Source organism: Planococcus citri, chromosome 4 (genome assembly GCF_950023065.1).
Source record: "Planococcus citri chromosome 4, ihPlaCitr1.1, whole genome shotgun sequence".
NCBI lineage: Eukaryota > Metazoa > Arthropoda > Insecta > Hemiptera > Pseudococcidae > Planococcus > Planococcus citri.
In genome coordinates, this window is record NC_088680.1 from 65454371 (window position 1) to 65475794 (window position 21424).

Here is a 21424-nt window from a genome sequence, read left to right on the forward strand (position 1 = left end):
TCTTATATTGTACTTCTTTTCCCCTCAGCCCTCTGAATGTACCTATTTTTTGAATTTCTAACGGATTTCCATTTCCTGTCTATGTGTTGTGATTGTTACTCTGACACACGGCATGTTCAGTTGCCAATGTAGTATTGCTTGTGTGTTTATGTGGAATAGTTTTCTTAAAGTGTGCATTCTTGCGATCGAAAGATGTGTTGTTACGGTTTTTTTTCACAGTCAAGTTAGATATTTTGCAAAAATTTGCGTGGGTCTATAACAGTAAGTACTTTTTTATTCGATTGATATGATATTGTGATGTGAGGTAATGGGATAAGTAGCCTAGATCAATAAATACAAATAATGATGTGCTATTGTGCATGAGTGGCAGCCATCAGATACTGGAGGACTTGGTCGGTTTTCAGAATTGGAAGTACGACTGTCAAAAACCTAAAAGTACATAAATTACGATGATCATGCAACATTTTTGAAATTTTTGGGCTCCAAGACCTCCATAATCGAAGTCTACCTTTCTGCCAAAAATTGCTGAGAAGCTCGCCTTTTGTCATTTCTAAATAGCCTCGTTCATTGCCGAAAATTGCCACTTTTTTGCTAAAGGTCCCAACAGTATTTCATCACTCTCCTGAAAATTACCTACTCAATTTCTCTTTCTGACCCAATAATGTCTTCGACTTTCAACGAAAATTGCGAAAAAATACCATTTTTAGCCAAATAATTAGCCCAAATTCGTGCTTTTGCCAAAAAACAGTTCTAGTCTTGCTTCTTACCCTTTTCCAAAAATTGTCCAAATTTCTTCCTTATTGCTAAAAATTCTAGCTTTTTAACAGAATTTCTAAAATTCCGAATTTTTACTTTTCTAAACTGTCCAAATGTCTCGCTTTTTTAATAGAAATAACTGTTAGAAAACCATTTCTTATTCCTTTTGTTAAAATTGTCAGTCTCGTTTTATTTTTCGAAGAATTGCCATTTTCGTCAGAAATTTCCAAAATTCTTACAATTATTGTCAAAAAGTCTCGATTTTTCGCAAAAAGTTTCGACGCAGTTCAACTTTTCAAAATTAAAAATATGTCATGAATTGTTTCTGTTTTTAAAATGTTTTGCTCGTATTTTTTCACTTGTTTGTTTGGTTACTAAAATTACTTTGGGGTGGGGGGAGGGGGGAATTGAGTACGAGCCCTGATTGTATTTTTCGTAACTTTGGGAGACAAGCCCTCTCCCCCTACGGAGGTTAGTTTTGGTTTCAAGTTAAACGAATTGAAAAATTATTTTTCGTTGCCAAAATTGCATTTTTCTACTGCGAAGCACGCGTATACAGCTAAATTTTGACGTTGAATTGAAGTCGATCTCATTACCCGGGCTTTCATCACCTTCCTCACCCCTCCCCTAACCCCGGTAGGCGAGTATTTGAAAAATAATCGAAATGACGCATAATACCTACGAGGCCAGGGAGGTATCCAAAAATTCTTAAATCAGACGAAGCTAAATCGATGCTGAAATTTGCTACGTACTCATTTTAAACCCGTTCCCTTCCACTACATTCTGAATATCGAACCATTTTAAGCAGTTCTGGAGCCTCCAGCAAATATTTTATTTGCCTGATTTGCATCTTGTGAGATTTTCTAGTATCATTTACAACTATTATAGTTGGATTATGTAATGGGTAGGTAAGTGTGCTGCTTTTGGGTAGCATATTTATCAGAGAGATAATGGAGTATTTTTGAAATCGCTTGTATTCGAAGTGGGGGATATAGTCCGGCATATGACAATAGGAGTAATTGCACCCCCCCCCCCCCCCCCGCCGATCCACCGGGACAACTTGTTTCTTGAAAGAGACATCCTAAGGAACATTTTAAAGCAAACTTGCCAAAAAAACGTTGGCCTTACTTACAAAATGGCGGCCATTTTGATTGACAGGTCAGCCGAAATCGCAGATTTTGCGTTTCAACATAGGACTTGCACGAAATTTTTCAAACTTTACAAAGGTAGATCGAAAGATCATGCAAAAATTTATCACCTGTCCAAATTTCAAGTGCTAAAGTGCGTTTATCGATTTTTGGTGAATTTTTGAAAATCAAATTTAGGCCAAAAATGAGAGGAAAAAATCAAAATTTTTCCAAATTGACCAAGAAAGCTGAAATTTGGGATATACCCTATTTTCGACATGCCAAATCGATTGAAAACGGTTTCAACCCATTTTGAGTAGTTCTGGAGCCTCCAGCGGATTTTTGAAACTCGAAATTCCCACAAAATTCCATCAAATTGGCGTTGTAAAGCTAAAATTTATTCTAGAAACTTATTTCAATACGCAACGAAGTACTGCAGGTGAATTTCAAGTCGTTTTGGAGCCTCCAGCAGATTTTTGAAACTTTAAATTTTCATAAAATCTCATCAAGTGGAGATGGAAAGCTGAAATTTACTCTACACTCCAATTTCAACACCCTTTGAAAACGACTTCAGGTGGGTTCAAGTAATTTTACGGCCTCCAGCGACTTTTTTTGAAAATTACTGGAGCCTCCAGTAGATTTTTGAAACTTGAAATTTCCCCAAAATTTTATCAAACCAAGATAGAGAGTCGAAATTTATTCTGCAAACTAATTTCAATACGCCATGCCACGAAGTTGACTGCTGGTGAATTTCAAGTCGTTTTGGAGCCTCCTGCAACTTTTTGAAAGGTTGTATGACGTTTTTTTTGGAAAATTGAAATTTCCCAAAAGTAGCTGGAAGCTTCAAAACCATTTGAAACCACCATGTAGTCTGCGAAGTAAATTTCAGCTTGCCAACTCCATTTGATAAATTAATGTTGGGGAAATTTCAAGTTCCAAAAATCTACTGGAGGCTCCAGTAATTTTCAAAAACGTCGCTGGAGGCCCTAAAATGACTTGAACCCACTTGAAGTCGTCTTCAGAGGATGTTAATATTGAAGTGTAGACTAAATTCCAGCTTTCCATCTCCATTTGATGAAATTTTGTGAAAATTCAAAGTTTCAAAAATCTGCTGGAGGCTCCAGTAATTTTCCAAAAAAGTCGCTGGAGGCCCTAAAATTACTTGAACCCACCTGAAGTCGTTTTCAGAGGGTGTTAAAATTGGAGTGTAGAGTAAATTTCAGCTTTTCATCTCCACTTGATAAAATTTTGTGAAAATTTAAAGTTTCAAAAATCTGCTGGAGGCTTCAGGAATTTTCAAAAAGTCGCTGGAGGATCCAAAACGACTTGAAATTCACCTGCAGTACTTGGTAGTGTATTGAAATTAGTTTTTTGAATAAATTTTAGCTGTACAACTCCAATTTTGATGGAATTTTGTGGGAATTTCGAGTTTCAAAAATCTGCTGGAGGCTCCAGAACTGCTCAAAACGGGTTGAAACCTTTTCCAATCGATTTGGCATGTCGAAAATAGGGTATATCCCAAATTTCAGCTTTCTTGGTCAATTTGGTAAAATTTTGATTTTTTCCTCTCATTTTTGGCCTAAATTTGATTTTCAAAAATTCACCAAAAATCGAAAAACGCACTTTAGCACTTGAAATTAGGACAGGTGATAAATTTTTGCATGATCTTTCGATCTACCTGTGTGAAATTTGAAAAATTTCGTGCAAGTCCTATGTTGAAACGCAAAATCTGCGATTTCGGCTGACCTGTCAATCAAAATGGCCGACATTTTGTAAGTAAGGCCAACTTTTTTTTTGGCAAGTTTGCTTTAAAATGTTCCTTAGGATGTCCCTTTCAAGAAACAAGTTGTCCCGGAGGATCGGCGCAGCTGGGGGGTGCAATTACTCCTATTGTCATATGCCGGACTAATAAGTTGTGCACTGACCGCAACGTTATCGTAGTGGAAAAAGTGCAAAAGTTTCAAAAATTGAAATTTCAAGATTAAATAACAAAGTTTTTTTAGATTTTAGATTTTTACTTTTTAAATTTTATTCTTTACGTGCAGACAATGGCCAACAACTAATTTTTCTCAGTTGCTCGTTGATTGTTACATGAACTTCATTAGTAGTTCTCTAACAACAAACCCTCATCATTTCAGATTACCCGGAGTGAAATCATGTCTTCGCTCGAACCTTTGTGCAATTTACGCCGGAATCCGTGTAGCCTGGAACATGTAGCTGCGGTGGTCTCTGCTGCGGTGTTGTGTCATCGAGCTGCAATGATGAACCCAATCAAACCTCCTGAAAAAGTACGAGAGATCATCGCATTGCCACCTGCCATTGAGCAAAAGATCGAACGATTTATGCCAATTGTAAAGCACCAAACTGAATCGTGGTGTAATTTTTATGATGGAAAGATATTCTTCTATAAACTGGGTCGTCGAGCTCAGAAATATTTTCACGTGTTGGTTTGGTCAGGCGATGGTGCCATTAATTACGAAGAAACCGCTCGAGAAATGCTGAAGCAAGACGATTTGAATGCTGCGGAGAAGTACAGAATTGCTTGCAATCATTGTTTGAAAAACGAGATCCGAACATTGTGGTCAAATTTGAAGACAAAGATTAACTTGCGAAACGCCGTACGACGTTATCCATTGGTGTATTATTGGGAGTGCGTTTGCAGAAAGGGTGAGACTACCAGATTGACTAAATATATCATCGAGAAAGTGTTCAATGGTGGATACAACTACCCAGCTTGTGCTGCTGATTATTTCTTTAATCGACTGAATTTTGATAAACAAATTAATTTCCTCAAAAAAAGCTACCTGCGAAAAATGTCCTTCAGAAGTTGGGAAAATTTTCTGATGAAATTGACTAACAAAGAATTGGAGACGTTGCTGTACGGCGCCGATGTATTGAAATACGTTCTTCTTGATGGGCTCGACATTTTGACATATTTGATGAGATTTTGGATGCATGCAGATTTTGTGGTGCAGGTTTGGATGCGTATACGAGATCGGTATTGGTCAGGCGCATTTATTTGTCTGATCGAAGAATTTTTCTCATGCAGGAAGTTCGACATTCATTCTACTGATCATATTTCTCTGGCTGTAGAAATCTTCAATCTTGCTCCTTACGAATTGCAGAAAGCTGTATCCGATGATTACATACAGTTGAAGTGGTGGGGTCGTAAATTGAACTTGACGGACGTTCGATTAGACGTTGCCATTTTATCAACCATTGATTCGAATTATAGACAGCACGAATTCTGGGCAATGCATTGGATCGATGTGTTCAAGAAATATCCTACGGATTGTTTCCAGCAATTTATGGACGTATGTTGCGAAGAAGAGGGAACTGAAGAATTCAAAATGGAAGTTATGTATTCGCAGGATAATTGGTCAGCAGATTATTGCTACACTTTATTCACTGGAATGCGATTTTCCGAATTGGATCGATTTATCAGCATATTTTCGTCAGATCATATGAAAACCAAACAGATGATATTGCGACAGAACTTCTACGGGTGCGCCAATTGGTTTGAAACAGATAAATTCATCTTTCCTCCGCCTAATCAGCTCGTTGATTTTATCGAAGGGTCGTTTGAAAATATTCGATCAGCCAATGAATTTAAAATGGGAATTTTATCGTCGGTGAATTTTTTGAAAGGATGTTATAAAGTTGCTGGAAATGATATGTTTGGTTGGCTGAAGGATGCTGTGTGGATGTGTAGTTGTAACGATGATGATTTCAAACTGTATAAAAGTAAGTTTTTACAGCGTGGTGTCGAGCTGGCGAAAAAGTCTGAAATTCCCTATTTTTTCAAAGATCGCGGTTGGAAGTCGTTTTTGAAATGGTGTTCGGACGAGTGTTGAGTAGTCTCGAATTTTGCGTTTAAATTGACGCTTCAAATTAATGAGTTATTTTAGGTTTAATTTAGTTGATTATAGTAAGAGTTTTGTTGATTTGTATTTTTTGCTTTTTTTCTATTAATTGACGCTAAAATAATAATATTATGTACGAGTTGCAATTCTTGTAGGTATTTTTTATTTCATCGTTAAATTCACAATTTGTGGTTTAGTTTTTAGTTGATTTGAGTATAAGAATGTGTTTCAATTTTTCTTTTGTATTTTTTGTTTTTTTTCCTATTACTTAATTAACGCAAAAATAAATAGATACGATTTTCAGTTCTTGTGTTTATTGATTTCATTATTAAATTAGCAATTTTATAATTACGATAATTTTTTTCCAATTTTTATTGTGAATATCTCTAGTTGAATCGAGTGTGTTGAAATGCCATAAAAATACTTAGTTTAAATTGGCTTAGAATTGATGAAATGTTGTGAAAAATCCAGCAACATATCGCAAAAGTGCTCAGTCATGAAAAGAAATTGTCGAGACATCGAAATGAAATAAAATCGTGAAAAAACTCACGAAAACTGTGAAATAAACGTCGAAAGTTATGAAAAATTGGTTGAATTCTGCTATAAAAATGTGAATAATCCTGACGCGATGGAATTTTTTCATAATTTTTCAGATTATGTTATGTTATGTTTCAAAACGCATTGTATTTTTTGAAATTGTTTGCTTAAAGATGTCTATATCGAGACTTAGTTTATGGTTTAAGGTGAAAAGATTTTCAGAATTGGAAGTACGACTATCAAACATATATTACGATGATCGTGCTGCATTTTTAGAAATTTTGGGCTCCAAGACCTCCTAATTGAAGTCTACCTTTCTGCCAAAAATTGCTGAAAAGCTCGCCTTTTGTCAACATTTCCAAATGCCCTTGTTTATTGCCGAAAATTGTCTCTTTTTCGCTAAAAATTTTCAATACTATTCATCCCTTACCTAAAAATTACTCAATGTCTCTTTCTAACAGGAAAATTGACCAAAAACATTCTCTCATTTTCAACGAAGATTGCGAAAAAATATCATTTTTTGGCCAATAATTGCAAAAAATTCGTGCTTTTCCTCAAAAGTAAGTAGTCGGTCTTGCTTTTTGTCAAAAATTCTCAAAACTTACTGTTTTTTGCAAAAAAAAACCTATAGGTAGCCTAAAGTTGTATTTCTTTCAAAAATTGTCTAAATGCCATCCTCATTGCTGAAAATTTTAGATTTCTCGTTGTTGAAAAGTCTCGAATTTTTACCTAGAGTTGTCACAAGTTGTATGGTGAAATATTTCATTTTTCGAAAAAAATTCGCGAAAAAATGTAGTTTCTTGTTCTGAAAAATTGTTTTTTTTTTTTTTTTACTAAAATTATCAAATGTTTGCTTTGAATTTTTTTTCTTCTGGATTATCTAAAAACCTTGCTTCGGTTTTTGCCAAAAATTCTAAATAAAAAGTCCTCGCCTCCTCACTTTTTAACAAAATTTCTAAAATTTCGAATTTTTACTTTTATTAAAAAATTGTCCAAATGTCTCAATTTTTAAGTAGAAATAACTGTTGAAAGAAACCATTCCTTATTCGTTTTGTTAAAATTGTCAGTCTCGTTTTATTTTTTAAAGAATTGTATTTTTCGTTAGAAATTGCCTAAATTCTTATTTTTCTGCCAAAAAATTGTCAAAAAGTTTCGATTTGTCGTCTGAAAATTTTAAAATACGAGTTGTTCAACTTTTTAAAATTAAAAACATCTTATGAATTGTTTCTGTTTCTTCTTTGTTACTTTTTGTTTACTTTTTTGAGCTTTTTTGGAAGAGAAATTGAGTACTAGCCCTGATTGTATTTTTCGTAATTTTGGGAGAGAGGCTCTCTCCCCCTACGAAGGTTAGTTTTGGTTTCAAGTTAAACGAATTGAAAAATTATTTTTCGATGCCCAAATTGCAATTTTTTCTATGTTTTGGGCTCCAAGCCTCACACCCTGTGAGGCACGTAAATAAATCTGAATTTTGATTTTGAATTGAAATCGATCTTATTAACCAGACTCTCGTCACCTTCCCTCCTCCCAAGGTGAGTATTTGAAATATAATCGAAAAATGCATACTACGAGCGAAGGAGTTATTCAAAACTGGCACACAAATTTTTAAACCAGAATGCTGATATTCGGTACATAAATTCGAAACACAACCTGAGAGACTTCCATCGCTGATTTTTGAAGGTATCATTTGAAAAGTTTGGTTGGATTGCCGGAATTTTGCAGATTTTTTTCCGAGGGGATGGGAGTCTTATACTTTCGAGGTTAGCCCTGACTACTCTATTTTACTTGCCTGGAGTAAGAAAAAGTCCCAGGTATGGGTCTGGTACCTAGACCTACGTTTTCGAAGAAAATTTTCCATTAATCAAAAAATATGAATGTATTGTAATCCCAGAATAAAGAAAGTGTTCTTTCAGTCTTTTTTGATCTTGAAAAGGCATTTGATAAAGCCTGGCGTTATAAAATTCTCCAAAAATTACACTCCATTGGAATTAGAGGACATTTGGCTTACTTTATTCAGAATTTCTTAACAAACCGTACTTTTAGAGTGAGAGTTGACAATACATACTCAGAATTTTTTGAAATTGAAAATGGAGTCCCCCAAGGTTCAGTTCTTAGCACAGTCTTATTTATACTTTTGATTGATGACATTTCTAATGTTGTTTCTAGACCCATTTCTCTGAGAATCTTTGCTGATGATATAAACATTTCCTTTCGTTCAAATAACATTCAACTAGCTCTTCAAGTAATCCAAGAAACCCTTGAAAAAATTGAATCATAGGCAGATTCAAACGGTCTAACCTTCTCTGAGTCAAAAACCCACTGTATACTTTTCACCAAAAAAAAATAAGATTCCTCCAGATCTCATTCTCAACTTCAAAGGACACTCTTTAGAATTCAAAACCACAACTAAATTTCTTGGCTTAACTTTTGATAGAAAACTAAATTGGACTCCTCGTTTTCTAAAAGTAAAATCAGATATCATGAAACGCCTAAATCTGTTGAAAATAATCAAAAACACCAAGTATAAACCATCTCGCAAACTCCTACTTCACTTGTATAAATCTCTAATTCGCAGTAAAATTGAGTATGGAAGCCCATGTTTTGCAAATATCTCAAATAAAACTTCAAATATCCTAAAAACAATTCAAAATTCAGCCCTAAGGATCTGTTTAGGAGCCCTCTATTCCTCTCCAATAGATAGCCTATATTGTGAAGCAGCAGAATTACCCCCAGATTTCAGAAGAACTCTCATAACAAACAAATTCATCTCAAATGCATCCACCAACCCTTCCCATCCACTCCAAAACTCAATTAACCCACCCAACCCCCAACATTTTGATTATACATATAGGACCCATTTCTAATTTCATCACAATGTTGAATGATCTTCAAATCAATCCTAAAACTCTCATCCAAAAACCAATATTATACCCCCCTTTGGCTTCTAAAACCTCCTCAGGTCAACCTACAGCTTATTAACTACCCAAAAAATAGCCACTCTCCATTAGTAATAAAACAGAACTACACTTGAACTCTTATCAGAATACAGAAAATTCAATCTTTGCTTTACAGATGGATCAAAAGTACCAACACTTCACACAGGATATGCATACTCTATAAATGATAGAATTTCAAATTTTAAAATCCATAACTGTTCTTCAATCTACACTGCCGAACTCACAGCTATTTTCCACTGTCTCTGTGACATACTCACTTATGAATAAGAAAATAAGTCCTTCTTAATTCAAAGTGATTCCCTCAGCTCACTAACTGCTATCCAAAATCTTTTTTCCGATCACCTTCTAATTCAAAACATTCATAAAACTCCATTTGACTTACAAAATTCAAACTTCTTCATACAGTTTATGTATGTACCCAGCCACGTTGGAATCTTAGGAAATGAAATTGTAGATATCAATGCAAAATCTGCCACCATCCTTTCTCCCCTTATATTTATCACAGCTGACGACCTCAAATCTATCTTCACCCAAAGCACACTTAAGAAATGGCAAAACTTTTGGTCCCTCCAAACCAAAAAAACATCTTGCGCAGTACGCAAGATCAACCGACTTTGCTCTAAATAACCCCCAGCAATTTACCAACATTTACCTCAGTAATTTACCAGACATTACCTCAAAATTTACCAATTTACCAAAATTTACCAATTTACCAAAATTAACCAATTTACCAAAATTTATACCAATTTATCAATTTTCAAAAATTTACCAAAATTTACCAATTTACCAATTTACTAAAAATAACCCCAACAATTTACCAACATTTACCGCAGTAATTTACCAGACATTACCCCACTAATTTACCAATTTTTTATTACCCCAGTAATTTACTTCCAAAGGTTGACACCAATTCAACAAAATAAATTACCCCACCAATTTAACAATACCAAAAATTACCACAGCAATTTACTATAATTTACCAATTTACCAAAAATTACCCCAGTAATTTACCAAAATTTTCAACCAACTTTATTGAAAAACTGAAAATTACCCCAGCAATTTACGAAAATTTACCAATTGGAATACCAATTTACCAAAAATTAAGCCATTAATTTACCAAAACAAATAAAATTACCCAAGCAATTTACCAAAATTTTCGACCAACTTTAATTACGAGTAATTCACCAAAAATAACTAATCATTTTATTTACTAAAAATTAATATTAATTCACCAAAAAAAAAAAAATTATCAAAAGTCACTGGCTATTTACCAAAAACTTAATGTTTTTTGTTAAAACAAAAATTACACTAGAAATTTTTGAAAAATTTTGATTTTTTGTGGCAAAAAAATTTTAGAAGAATAAAATTAACAAAAAAATTGACAAAAAAAATTTTGCCTCCTGACTCGCGCGGGATTCGAACACCCGACCTCCGGCGCACCAATCCGCAACCTACACACCCTAACCACCCCGTCTGTTTGTTGGGGGTGAGCCGTTTGCGAGAGATAAGGGTTTACACAAATTTCAGCTTATCCATAACGTTGAAACACACTTAAACGTTCATATCTCGTAAACGGCTGAATCGATTTCGACCAAATTAAAAATTTCTCTAGTTCAGTATCAAAGCAATATTTTTCCATCATCAGTTTCAACTTAAAGTTCGGAGCTTTTGAGTTCAGCGTGACACAAATTTATACATAAATTGATATACCTATAAATATATAAATAAATATATATCTATATAAACTTATCTCGTTTGGCGCCATAGGTCTTATCGTGATCAGCACACTCCAAAACGTCAAGAAAACCCACCCCCACCCAAATCCTCAACCATCATGACAAATACAATACCTCACTTTTCCGTTTCACGGCAAAGTCGGTAAAACAAGCTCTTTCAACATAAAAAATTAGTCCATCCTTGGAAAAACCTTTCCCACTTAAACAGACTTGAAGAAATCATCATAACCAGATTGAGAATTGGCCACACAAAAATCACACATAATCACCTCTATGAAAAGGCCCCAAAACCCACATGTCAGTTCTGCCTGTCAGAACTTATATCTGTCCAACACTTACTATTTCACTGTCCCTCCTTACATCAGCACAGACTGTCCCTACAAATAGATGAAAGATCCCTATTCATACCAGACGACCCTTCCGAAATTGAAAAATTCTTAGACCTAATTAAAAAACTTGACCTTACCAACTCGATTTAAATCTCATACGACGGGTGTAATAATCAAGTAATTACAAACACCAAAAAAAAAAAAATTCTGAGCGAAAATTGCATCTTGTGAGATTTTTCTAGTATCATTTATAATATTAGTTGGAATATGTAATAGGTAGGTGTGTTGCCTAATTTTGGCCTTGGGTACCATATTTCTCAGAGAGAACATCGAGATTGAGTATCTTTGAAATTGCTTGTATTCGAAGTGGGCGATAAGTTGTGCACGGACCGCAAAGTTACCGTAGTGGAAAAAGTACATAGAAGTTTCGAAAATTAAAATTTCAAGAGCAAATAACACAATTTTCTTATTTTTTTGATTTTTACCTTTTTAATTCATTTTTTACTGAAGTCTGAAGTCGATTACCAAAATCTAATTTTTCTCAATCGCTCGTGGATTTTTTCTGATGTCCATCGCTTGTTCAATGAATTTCATCAGCAGTTCGATGTTCTCTAAAACAAATCATCGTAATTTCAGATTACCCGGAGCGAAATCATGTCATCCCTCGAACCTATGTGCAATTTTCGGCGGAATCCGTGCACCTTGGAACTTACAGCTTCGGTGGTGTCCGCTGCGGTGTTGTGTCGTCGAGCTGCAATGATGAAGCCAACCAATCCTCCTGAAAAAGTTCAAAATATCATCGCCATCGTATTGCCACCAGCCATAGAGCGAAAGATCGAACGATTTATGCCAATAGTGAAGGAACAACTCGCATGGTGGAACAATATTTACGATAGAGAGATATTCTTCGATACACCAGGTAGTCGAGCTCATGAATATTTTCACGCGTTGGTTTGGTCCTCCGATGGTACCATTAACGACGAAGAAACCGCTCGAGAGATGCTGAAGCGAGACGATTTGAATGCCGAAGAGAAATACAGAATCGCGTGTAATCATTGTTTACAAAACGAGATCAAAACGTTGAGGTCGAATTTGAAGAAGAAGATAAACTTGGAAAAAGCTAAACATTATTATCCATTGGTGTATTATTGGGAATGCGTTTGCAGAAAGGACAAGGCTGTCGGATTAGCTAAATACATCACCGAAAAGGTATTCTATGGTGGATACATGTATCCAGTTTGTGGCGTTGATTACTTCTTGAATCGTTCAAAATTCGAAAACCGAATGAATTTTCTCCAAGCACGTTACGTGCGGAAAATGTCATTCAGAAGTTGGGAAAATTTTCTGATGAAATTGACCAACGAAGAACTAGTGTCAATATTCAATAATTCCAATATGTGGCAATTCGTCGATTACGAACACCCCCTTTTATATTATTTGATGAGATTCTGGATGCACGCTGATTTTGTGGTGCAAATTTGGATGCGTATACGTATACGGTACAAGTATCTTTACCATAAATTTTCTGATCTAATCGAACAACTTTTGAGGTGCGAAAACTCTCCATTTCAATCGACTGACCATATTTCCATGGCCGTGGAAATCTTCAAACTCGCTGATTCTACAATTCGAATAATCATATCCGATAAATACCTACGCAAGGAATGGTGGCTTCGTCATTCGAATCTAACAGATGTCAGATTGGACGTGCATGGCCATTCTCTCAAATATTTTTCCACCTTATAGACGATATGGTATTTGGGCAGAAAAATGGATCGACCTGTTTAAGAGGTATCCGGCGGATTGTTTTATGCAACTTATGCACGTATGTTGTGGAAGAGGAAAAGGGTCGGAAAAATTCAAAATTGAAGTTATGCAAATGCAGGATCTTTGGTCACTCGAACACTGCTGGACTTTACTCAGAAGAATGCGATTTTCCGAATTGGATCAATTTCTCAACATATTTTCGTCAGATCCTAGCAGAATTATGAAAACCAAGCAGGTAATATTGCGAAACAACTTTTTCGAGTGGATTACTTGGTTTGAAACAGATAGATTTGTCTTTCCTCCGCCTAATCAGCTCGTTGATTTTATCGAAGGATCATTTGAAAATATTCGATCAGCTAACGAATTTAAAATAGAAATTTTATCATCGGAAAATTTTTTGAAAGGATATTACAAAGTTGCTGGAAACGATATGTTTGATTGGCTGAAGGACGCTGTGTGGATGTGTAGTTGTAACGATGATGATTTCAAGCTGTATAAAAACAAGTTTTTACAGCTTGGTGTTGATTGGGCGGAATCGAACTGGTCTGTTTTCAAAGATCCCGGTTGGATGTTGTTTTTGCAGTGGTGTTCGGATGAATGTTGAAAATTTTTGAATTTTATCCTGAAATTACCTTACGCTTTTATTTTATTCATAAGATATTGTTTTGTTTAATTAAATTGATTAGAATAAGATTGCGTTTCAAGGTTTCTCTTTGATTTTTGTTTATGTATTAATTAATCGCAAATAAAATATACAATTTGCATTTCCTTTCGTTGTGTTTATGATTAAATTTACTATGTCAATTTTTTTTAAAAGTATGGGTAATTTTAAGTGAGGTTTGAATGAAAACAAACCTGATTGATACGTTTACACAAACTGGATTCTTTTGGATGCTATAAAATCAAAATAATAGCTCCGAAGATGAAGATGATGATAAACTGCAATGAGTAGCCTATCGATTTGTGAATTTTTAAAAGCATCGACTCCAATTCTGAAAAATTGATTTGACCTCAAAATCAACATGTATTAAGCCTCCAGCAGAGGGCTTGATGCTAAAACATTACTCTTAATGGTGCAATCAGGTTGATTTTAGAGATGAAAGAAATTTCAGAATCCACGTTTGGCCTATTCCAAAACTCAAATTGTATTTTTCAAAATTTTAAGTCTCCCAGATTCCTACTGGTAATTTTGTTTTTGGGGTTAACGAGCCTCAAAATTGGAAGCAGCGTTATTAAAATGTACATTTTTAATAACCATGTAACGTTTTTCAAATGTTTGGGCACCAGATCCTCCTTTGTGGCTCGTGGAACTCAGGACTCTATTTTGATTTTGGATTAAAACTTGATTTCATTAACGACGCACAGTGGTCCGAAATGAAAAGTAGCGGCCAAAAATCGAATTTTAAAGAAAAATCCGTAAAATTTCGGATATGGGGGTTTTTTAGGCCGCTGAAGTCGATTTTGGCACTTATTTTAGCCCTAACCTCAAAATGAGCCCTCAAAGGGGGGAGGGGGTGGTGCAAAATCGAATTTCAAAGCAAAATCCGTAAAATTTTGGATATGGGGGTTTTTTAGGTCGCTGAAGTCGATTTTGACATTTGTTTGTTCCCTAATCTCAAAATGAGCCCCCAAAAGGGGGGAAGGGGGTGGTTCAAGACATCAAATTTCGATAAATTCGAGATTGGTATCGAAATATGTATTTTTTTCGGATCGCTATGGGATATGGGGGTTTTTTAGGTCGCTGAAGTCGATTTTGGCATTTATTTTACCTCTAACCTCAAAATGAGCCCTCAAAGGGGGGAGGGGATGGTCCAAAACATGAAATTTTGAAAAATCCGCGATGGTATCGAAATATGTTTTTTTTGGGTCGCTAAAGTCCATTTTAGTGTTCATATTCCCGTAGTAATTTTTTATCTGAAAATGTTTTTAAAAAAATAGGAAAAACAGCATTTATGCAACTTTGCATAGCAATTTTTTCAAATGGGGCAGGTTGGGGCAGCAAATTTTTCAATGGTGTTTTTCTTTACATGCCATAGTACCCCAGGGATGTGATATTTCCCGCTGCTCTAGCTTGCGTTTTTTTTAAAAAGAACTTTTACTTCAAAAATAGCAAAAAAATGAGTTTTTTTGTAATAAGCATGGTAGAAACTAAAATATTTTTGAAAAAATGGAATCAACGATTTTTATATTCAAAAATGTCCATATTTTGATATAAACCCATAAAGTTTTGAAAAAAATTAAAATTGACACGTTTTACAGCATTTTGAAGTTAGCAGTTTTTTTGACTATTTTGAGGTACCTCAATTCATTTATTTCTGTAGGGAAGCAAAATAATGGAAAAGTGTTTGAAATCACAGAAAGGGACGTGGAATATAATGTAGAAAACCACTACATATTCGTAATCAACTTTTGAGACTTCTTCAATCTGAGGATTTTTTGAATTTTGGCTGCTACTTCTTTATTTCGGACCACTGTGCGACGCTCTTATCGTTTTGTACTGTTCGAATTTTTTTTTTTCATCCCTCCATCCTTCGCTCTTGAAGACAAGTAGGCAGTGGTAAAATAACTCAAAAAATTGCATAATATAAGAAATTTGCTTTCTAGTACATAGCTTCACGAAAAATATCATAACGGACAGAAAATTTTCAACCGAAAAAAGCTAAATCGAAAAAGCAAGCAAAAATGCATCGGTAGACAAAATTTCAGGGGCTAAAATGGATTTTTCGATTTTTGGCAATTTTTTAAAAACCAAAATTGTGACCTTACAAGGGAACCTCTTGAGGTGTCACACTCTCATTTGAACGGGACCGCGATTTTTGGAAAGAGCATAGTCTAAAACCCCCAAATCCAAATTTTCAGCTGCCCAAGTTCATTTTTCGATTTTTGGCAAATTTTTGAAAATTAAAAATTGAATGTTTTTGGCGATTTATGCTTTTTTTTTAAAAGTACGTACTTGATCAGTAAAAACGGTTAAAATAAGTCCCAAAACTAATATTAATTACCCAAGTCCAAATTTCGCCATTTCCAGCCATTCTGGAGCCTCCAGCGCGATTTTTCCATTTCTCCAGAATTTTGAATTTGCTCCTGAAGGCGTGAATATGCTGTTGGGCAGCTAAAAATCGAGTTATGTATTATAGTGGACCTGTTTAACGAGTTTATCTACATTTGAGCCGATCTTGGGAGTGACACCTCAAGAGTGGATTTTTGAACAGCTTTTTTCAAAATCCAAAAATCAAAAAAATCAAAAGATAACCGTTTGTGAGAAAATTTTTGAAATTTGTGCGAATCGCTGTATTTCTTCGAGAACTAACCCCCGGAGCACAAATTCTACCATTTCCAGCCGTTTTGGAGCGAGAGTGACTCCTCAAAAAACCACTCTTGAGGTGTCACTCTCAAAATCGGCTCAAATGTGGATAAACTCGTTAAACAGGTCGAGTGTAATATACAACTCGATTTTTAGCTGCCCAACTTCATATTCACGCCTTCTGGAGCAAATTCAAAATTCTGGAAGAATTGAAAATCGCGCTGGAGGCTCCAAAATAGCTGGAAATTGTAAAATTTTGATTTGGAGGGTTCGTTACGGACAAAATACAACGATTCGCGTAAATTTAAAAAATTTCCTCGCGAACGGGAAACTTGATTTTTTTGATTTTTTATTTTTGAAAAAAGCTGGTCAAAAATCCACTTTTGAGATGTCACTCTCAAAATCGGCTCAAATGTGGATAAACTCGTTAAACAGGTCGAATGTAATATAAAACTCGATTTTTAGCTGCCCAACTTCATATTCACCCCTTCTGGAGCAAATTCAAAATTCGGGAGAAATTGGAATATCGCGCTGGAGGTTCCAGAATGGCTGGAAATGGTGAAATTTGGATTTGGGTAATTAATATAAGTTCGTACTTTTTTTAAAAAAGGCATTGGTCGCCAAAAACAGTCAATTTTGAATTTTCAAAAATTCACCAAAAATCGAAAAATAAACTTGGGCAGCTGAAAATTGGGTTTTGGGGGTTTTAGACTATGCTCTTTCCAAAAATCGCGGTCCCGTTTAAATCGGAGTGTATCACCTCATGAGGTTCCCTTGTAAGAACGAAGAGGAAATGAAAATCAAAATATTGATAAATTGACTTGGAATGCTGAAATTTGTTACGTATTCGTCTGGATAAGTTGTGCACTGGTTGCGAAATTATTGTAGTGTTGGAATTGAAAATTAGAAAATAGATGTAACAAAAGGTGCAAAAAACTGCAAAGAAGTTTGAAAATTGAAATTCCACGAGAATGCAAAACAATTTTTTTACTTTACAGATTTTTACTTTTTTCATTGTTAGTCAAGTATAGTTACTCGCTTCTTTCCGTGCCTCGTCGATTTTTTTTAAAAGTTAATTGCTTATTCAGTGAATTTCGTTAGCAGTTCTCTAACAACGAGCTATCATAATTTCAGATTACTTCGAATGAAATCATGTCTTCCCTCGAACCTCTATGTAATTTTCGGCGGAATCCGTGCACCTTGGAACATACAGCTTCGGTGGTGTCTGCTGCGGTGCTGTGTCGTCAAGCTGCCAAGATGAACCCAACCAATCCTCCTGAAAAAGTACGAGAGATCATCGCATTGCCACCAGCCATAGAGCAAAAGATCGAACGATTTATGCCAATGGTAAAGGAACAAATCGCATGGTGGAATAATTTTTACGATAGACAGATATTCTTCGATAGAGTGGGTAGTCGAGCACAGGAATATTTTCACGTGTTGGTTTGGTCCACCGATGGCACCATTAATGACGAAGAAACCGCTCGAGAAATGCTGAAGAAAGATGACTTGACTGCTGCGGAAAAATACAGAATCGCGTGTAATCATTGTTTGAAAAATGAGATCAGAACGTCGAGATCTAAGTTGAAAACGAAGGTAGACTTGCGAAAAGTTAGAGGACGTTATCCATTGGTGTATTATTGGGAATGCGTTTGCCGAAAGGGTAAGACTACCGGATTGACCAAATATATCGTCGATAAAGTGTGCAATGGTGAACACAACTACCCAGCTTGCGCTACTGAGTATTTCTTGAATCGGTTAAATTTGGATAAACGAATTAATTTCCTCAAAGAACGCTACCTGCAAAACATGTCATTCAGAAGTTGGGAAAATTTTCTAATGAAATTGACTAACAAAGAATTGGAGACGTTGTTCTTCGACGACGTTGAAGACATTCGATCGTACGGTCTTCTTGAGTTCTACATTTTGAAATATTTGATGAGATTTTGGATGCATGCAGATTTTGTGGTGCAGGTTTGGATGCGTATACGAGATCGGTATTGGCCAGGCGCATTTGTTTGTCTGATCGAAGAATTTTTCACGTGCGATATGTTTGATATTCACTCGACTGGTCATATTTCTCTGGCTGTAGAAATCTTTAATCTCGCTCCTGACAAATTGCAGCATGTTATATGCGATGGATACCGAGTGAATGAGTGGTGGAATCGTGACTTGAACTTGACCGACGTGAGATTAGACGTTGCCATTTTATCAACCACTGATCCGAATTATAGACGGAACGACTTTTGGGCAATGCAATGGATCAATGTGTTTAAGAAATATCCTACGGATTGTTTCCGGCAATTTATGGACGTATGTTGTGAAGAAGAGGGAACTGAAGAATTTAATACGCAAGTTATGAAAATGAATGATTATTCGGCATCAGAACACTGCTCCACTTTGTTGATCAAAATGCGATTTTCCGAAATAGATCAATTTCTCAATGTATTTTCGTCGGATGCTTGTAGAATTATGGAAACCAAGCAGAGGATATTGCGAGAGAGCTTCTTCTGGTGGGCTAATTGGTATAAAAAAGATATATTCGTCTTTCCTCCGCCTAATCAGCTCGTTGATTTTATCGAAGGATCGTTTGAAAATATTCGATCAGCTAATAAATTTAAAATGGAAGTTTTGTCTTCGTTAAATTGCCTGAAAGCGTTTTATAAGGTTGCTGGAAACGATTTGTTTAGTTGGCTGAAGGAGTCCGTGTGGATGTGTAGTAGCGATGATGATTTCAAGCTGTATAAAAACAAGTTTTCACAGCTTGGTGTGCAGTTGACAAAATCGTCTGAAATTTCTGAAATTTCGGCTGTTTTCAAAGATCCTGGTTGGAAGTCGTTTTTTGAATGGTGTTCGGACAAGTGTTGATTATTCTCGAATTTTACGTTTGAATTTACGCTCTGATTAGTGACTTATTTTTGGTTTAAGTAATTTAGTTGATTAGGGTAAGTGTGTGTTTCAAGTTTTCTGTTCTTTTATATATATTTTTTTCTATCAATTGACGCTTAAATAAATACGATTTGCAATTCTTGTGTTTCTTGAGTTTATCGTTAAGTTCACAATTTTATAATTATGATAATTTTTTTCAATTTTAAATGTATTGTTCAATTGGCTGAGAATTGATGAAATATCGTAAAAAGTTGAGCAAAATATGTTAAAAATGCTCAGTTATGAAAAAAATTGTGCAAAATCACAAAAAATTTATCAAGTAGGAAACTGTAAAATTTAGCTCGAAAGTTACGAAATATTGATCGAATTCTACTAAGAAAATGTGAATAATCCTGACGTAATGAAATTTTTTCAGTGATGAGAGCGAAAAATTCTATAAGAATCGCCCATCAAAGTTGCATTCAAATTTTACGTGAGTAATTTTTTAAAGAAGGTCGTCCATGGGAGTTTTAATACTTACCTTCGAGGTTAGCTCCTGGAGTAGGTAAAAATCCCAGGTACTGGTCTGGTAGCTAGCATTTCGAAGAAACTTTTCCACCAATCAATAATATGAAAGTTTGAAGGTAGGTATTGATTTCTAAGAGGGAATTGCATCTTGTAATAAGTATAAGATAGTCTCGTATGATTTATAACATTAGTTGGAATAGGTAATTAGGTATGTAATGGATAGGTGTGCTGCTTTTGGGTACCATATTTCTCAGAGAGATCATCGAGATTGAGCGTTTTTTAAATCGCTCGTATTCCAAGTGGGGAAATAAGTTGTGCACTGACCACAAAGTTATCGTAGTGGGTCATTCCATGTCAATTCGACCAACGTTTTCGAGTCATGTCTCTCGATTTCGCTCAATTTTTTTTACAGCATTAACCCACCCAGTAAGTAAGAAACCCGCAATCAGTTTGGTCCCAGCCCCCTCAGGGGGTGGGTGGGGGGCTTCCATTATTTTCACATTGTCTCGAGGTACTCAACTTCAGCAGCGCATTCCTCCAAAACTATGACAATGACACTTTGATCAAAACTGATTTCACAGATCAAAAGGGTATTGAATTTTGAACTCTTTAAGCATTTTGAAATTTTCAAAATTTGAAAGTTGAACGTTCAAATTTAAAAATGGCGCTGTAAGTGGGAGCTACCATTTAAAATTCTGAAAAAATTTCCATAGATGCACATTTTGATGGTTTTTTGAAATATTCAAGTTTCGAGATGGGGTCTCCTAATGGAAGGGGAGCATCCCCACCCCCAATTTTGGGCAAAACATTCAAAAAAAATCTGGGGCTTGTGATATATCGAATTGGATGTTTTTGGTAACGCTGAACACAAATATGACGTTAGATTTTTGATTGGGCCTCATCCACGGCCCCCAGCATCTCCCCAAATGGGATAAAGTTCAAAATAGGGTTTTTTTCGTGCGACACATCAAATAGTATGTTTTTGGTGACGCTGAACACGAATATGACGTCAGATTTTTTTGGTTGGACCTCATCCACGGCCTCCAACAATTTTTTTGGAGTTTTACCAATTCAGGGAGGTTCTTGGAGCCCAAATTATTTTCAGTCCCACTCCCACGCCCTCCCTTATTGAAGACTAGTGGTTGAAAAATACTCGAGAAAATGCGTAATATGAGAAAATTGCTCCGAAGTGCATAATTATTACCTAAGTACATGAAAAGTATCTCAAAAAGCAGAAAATTTTCAACCTGAAAAGCTGAATTGAGAAGGCTCGTAAAAATGCATCACTAGACTAGACCAAATTTCAGCGGTCAAAGTGCATTTTTCGATTTTTTGACAAATTTTTGAAAACCAAATTGTGATCTTAAAATGAAAAGAAAAAATCAATTTTTTTTCAAATTGACCTAGAAAGCTGAAATTTGGTACGGACCATATTTTTACCCCCTCCCCCTCTCCATTACGTTTTGAAACTGGTATCGACTATCTATAACTGTTTTTAGCAGCTCTGCAGTTTCCAACAGATTTCTGAAAGTTACAATTTTCTCAACATTTTACCCAATATGAAGTTAGGAAGTTGAAATTTACTTCGCACTCACACGTAATTCATCAAAAAACTTCCTCGCTTCCTCTGTCCCTCCAAAAAAAATTTAAAATCT

General features: G+C 35.4%; 2 protein-coding genes across 6 annotated transcripts in view; both read left to right on the plus strand.

Moving 5' to 3' along the window:
- The window catches only part of LOC135844912 (uncharacterized), a 145717-nt gene that overhangs the window by 70095 nt on the left and 54198 nt on the right, over positions 1-21424 (plus strand). Inside the window, exon 4 of one of the 5 annotated variants that reach the window (XM_065363303.1) lies at positions 17508-19397. The exons of the other annotated variants lie outside the window; for them this stretch is intronic. Coding sequence (XP_065219375.1) covers positions 17526-19241 — 1716 coding nt within the window. The 5' untranslated portion in view covers positions 17508-17525 and the 3' untranslated portion in view covers positions 19242-19397. Of the gene's footprint in view, positions 1-17507; positions 19398-21424 lie in introns of those variants that run through there. 5 annotated transcript variants of the gene reach the window in all.
- On the plus strand, positions 59-6049 carry LOC135844915 (uncharacterized). The gene is made up of 2 exons (XM_065363309.1): positions 59-261; positions 4022-6049. The coding sequence occupies exon 2, from the start codon at positions 4040-4042 to the stop codon at positions 5735-5737; it is 1698 nt and encodes a 565-aa protein (XP_065219381.1). The 5' UTR covers positions 59-261; positions 4022-4039; the 3' UTR covers positions 5738-6049.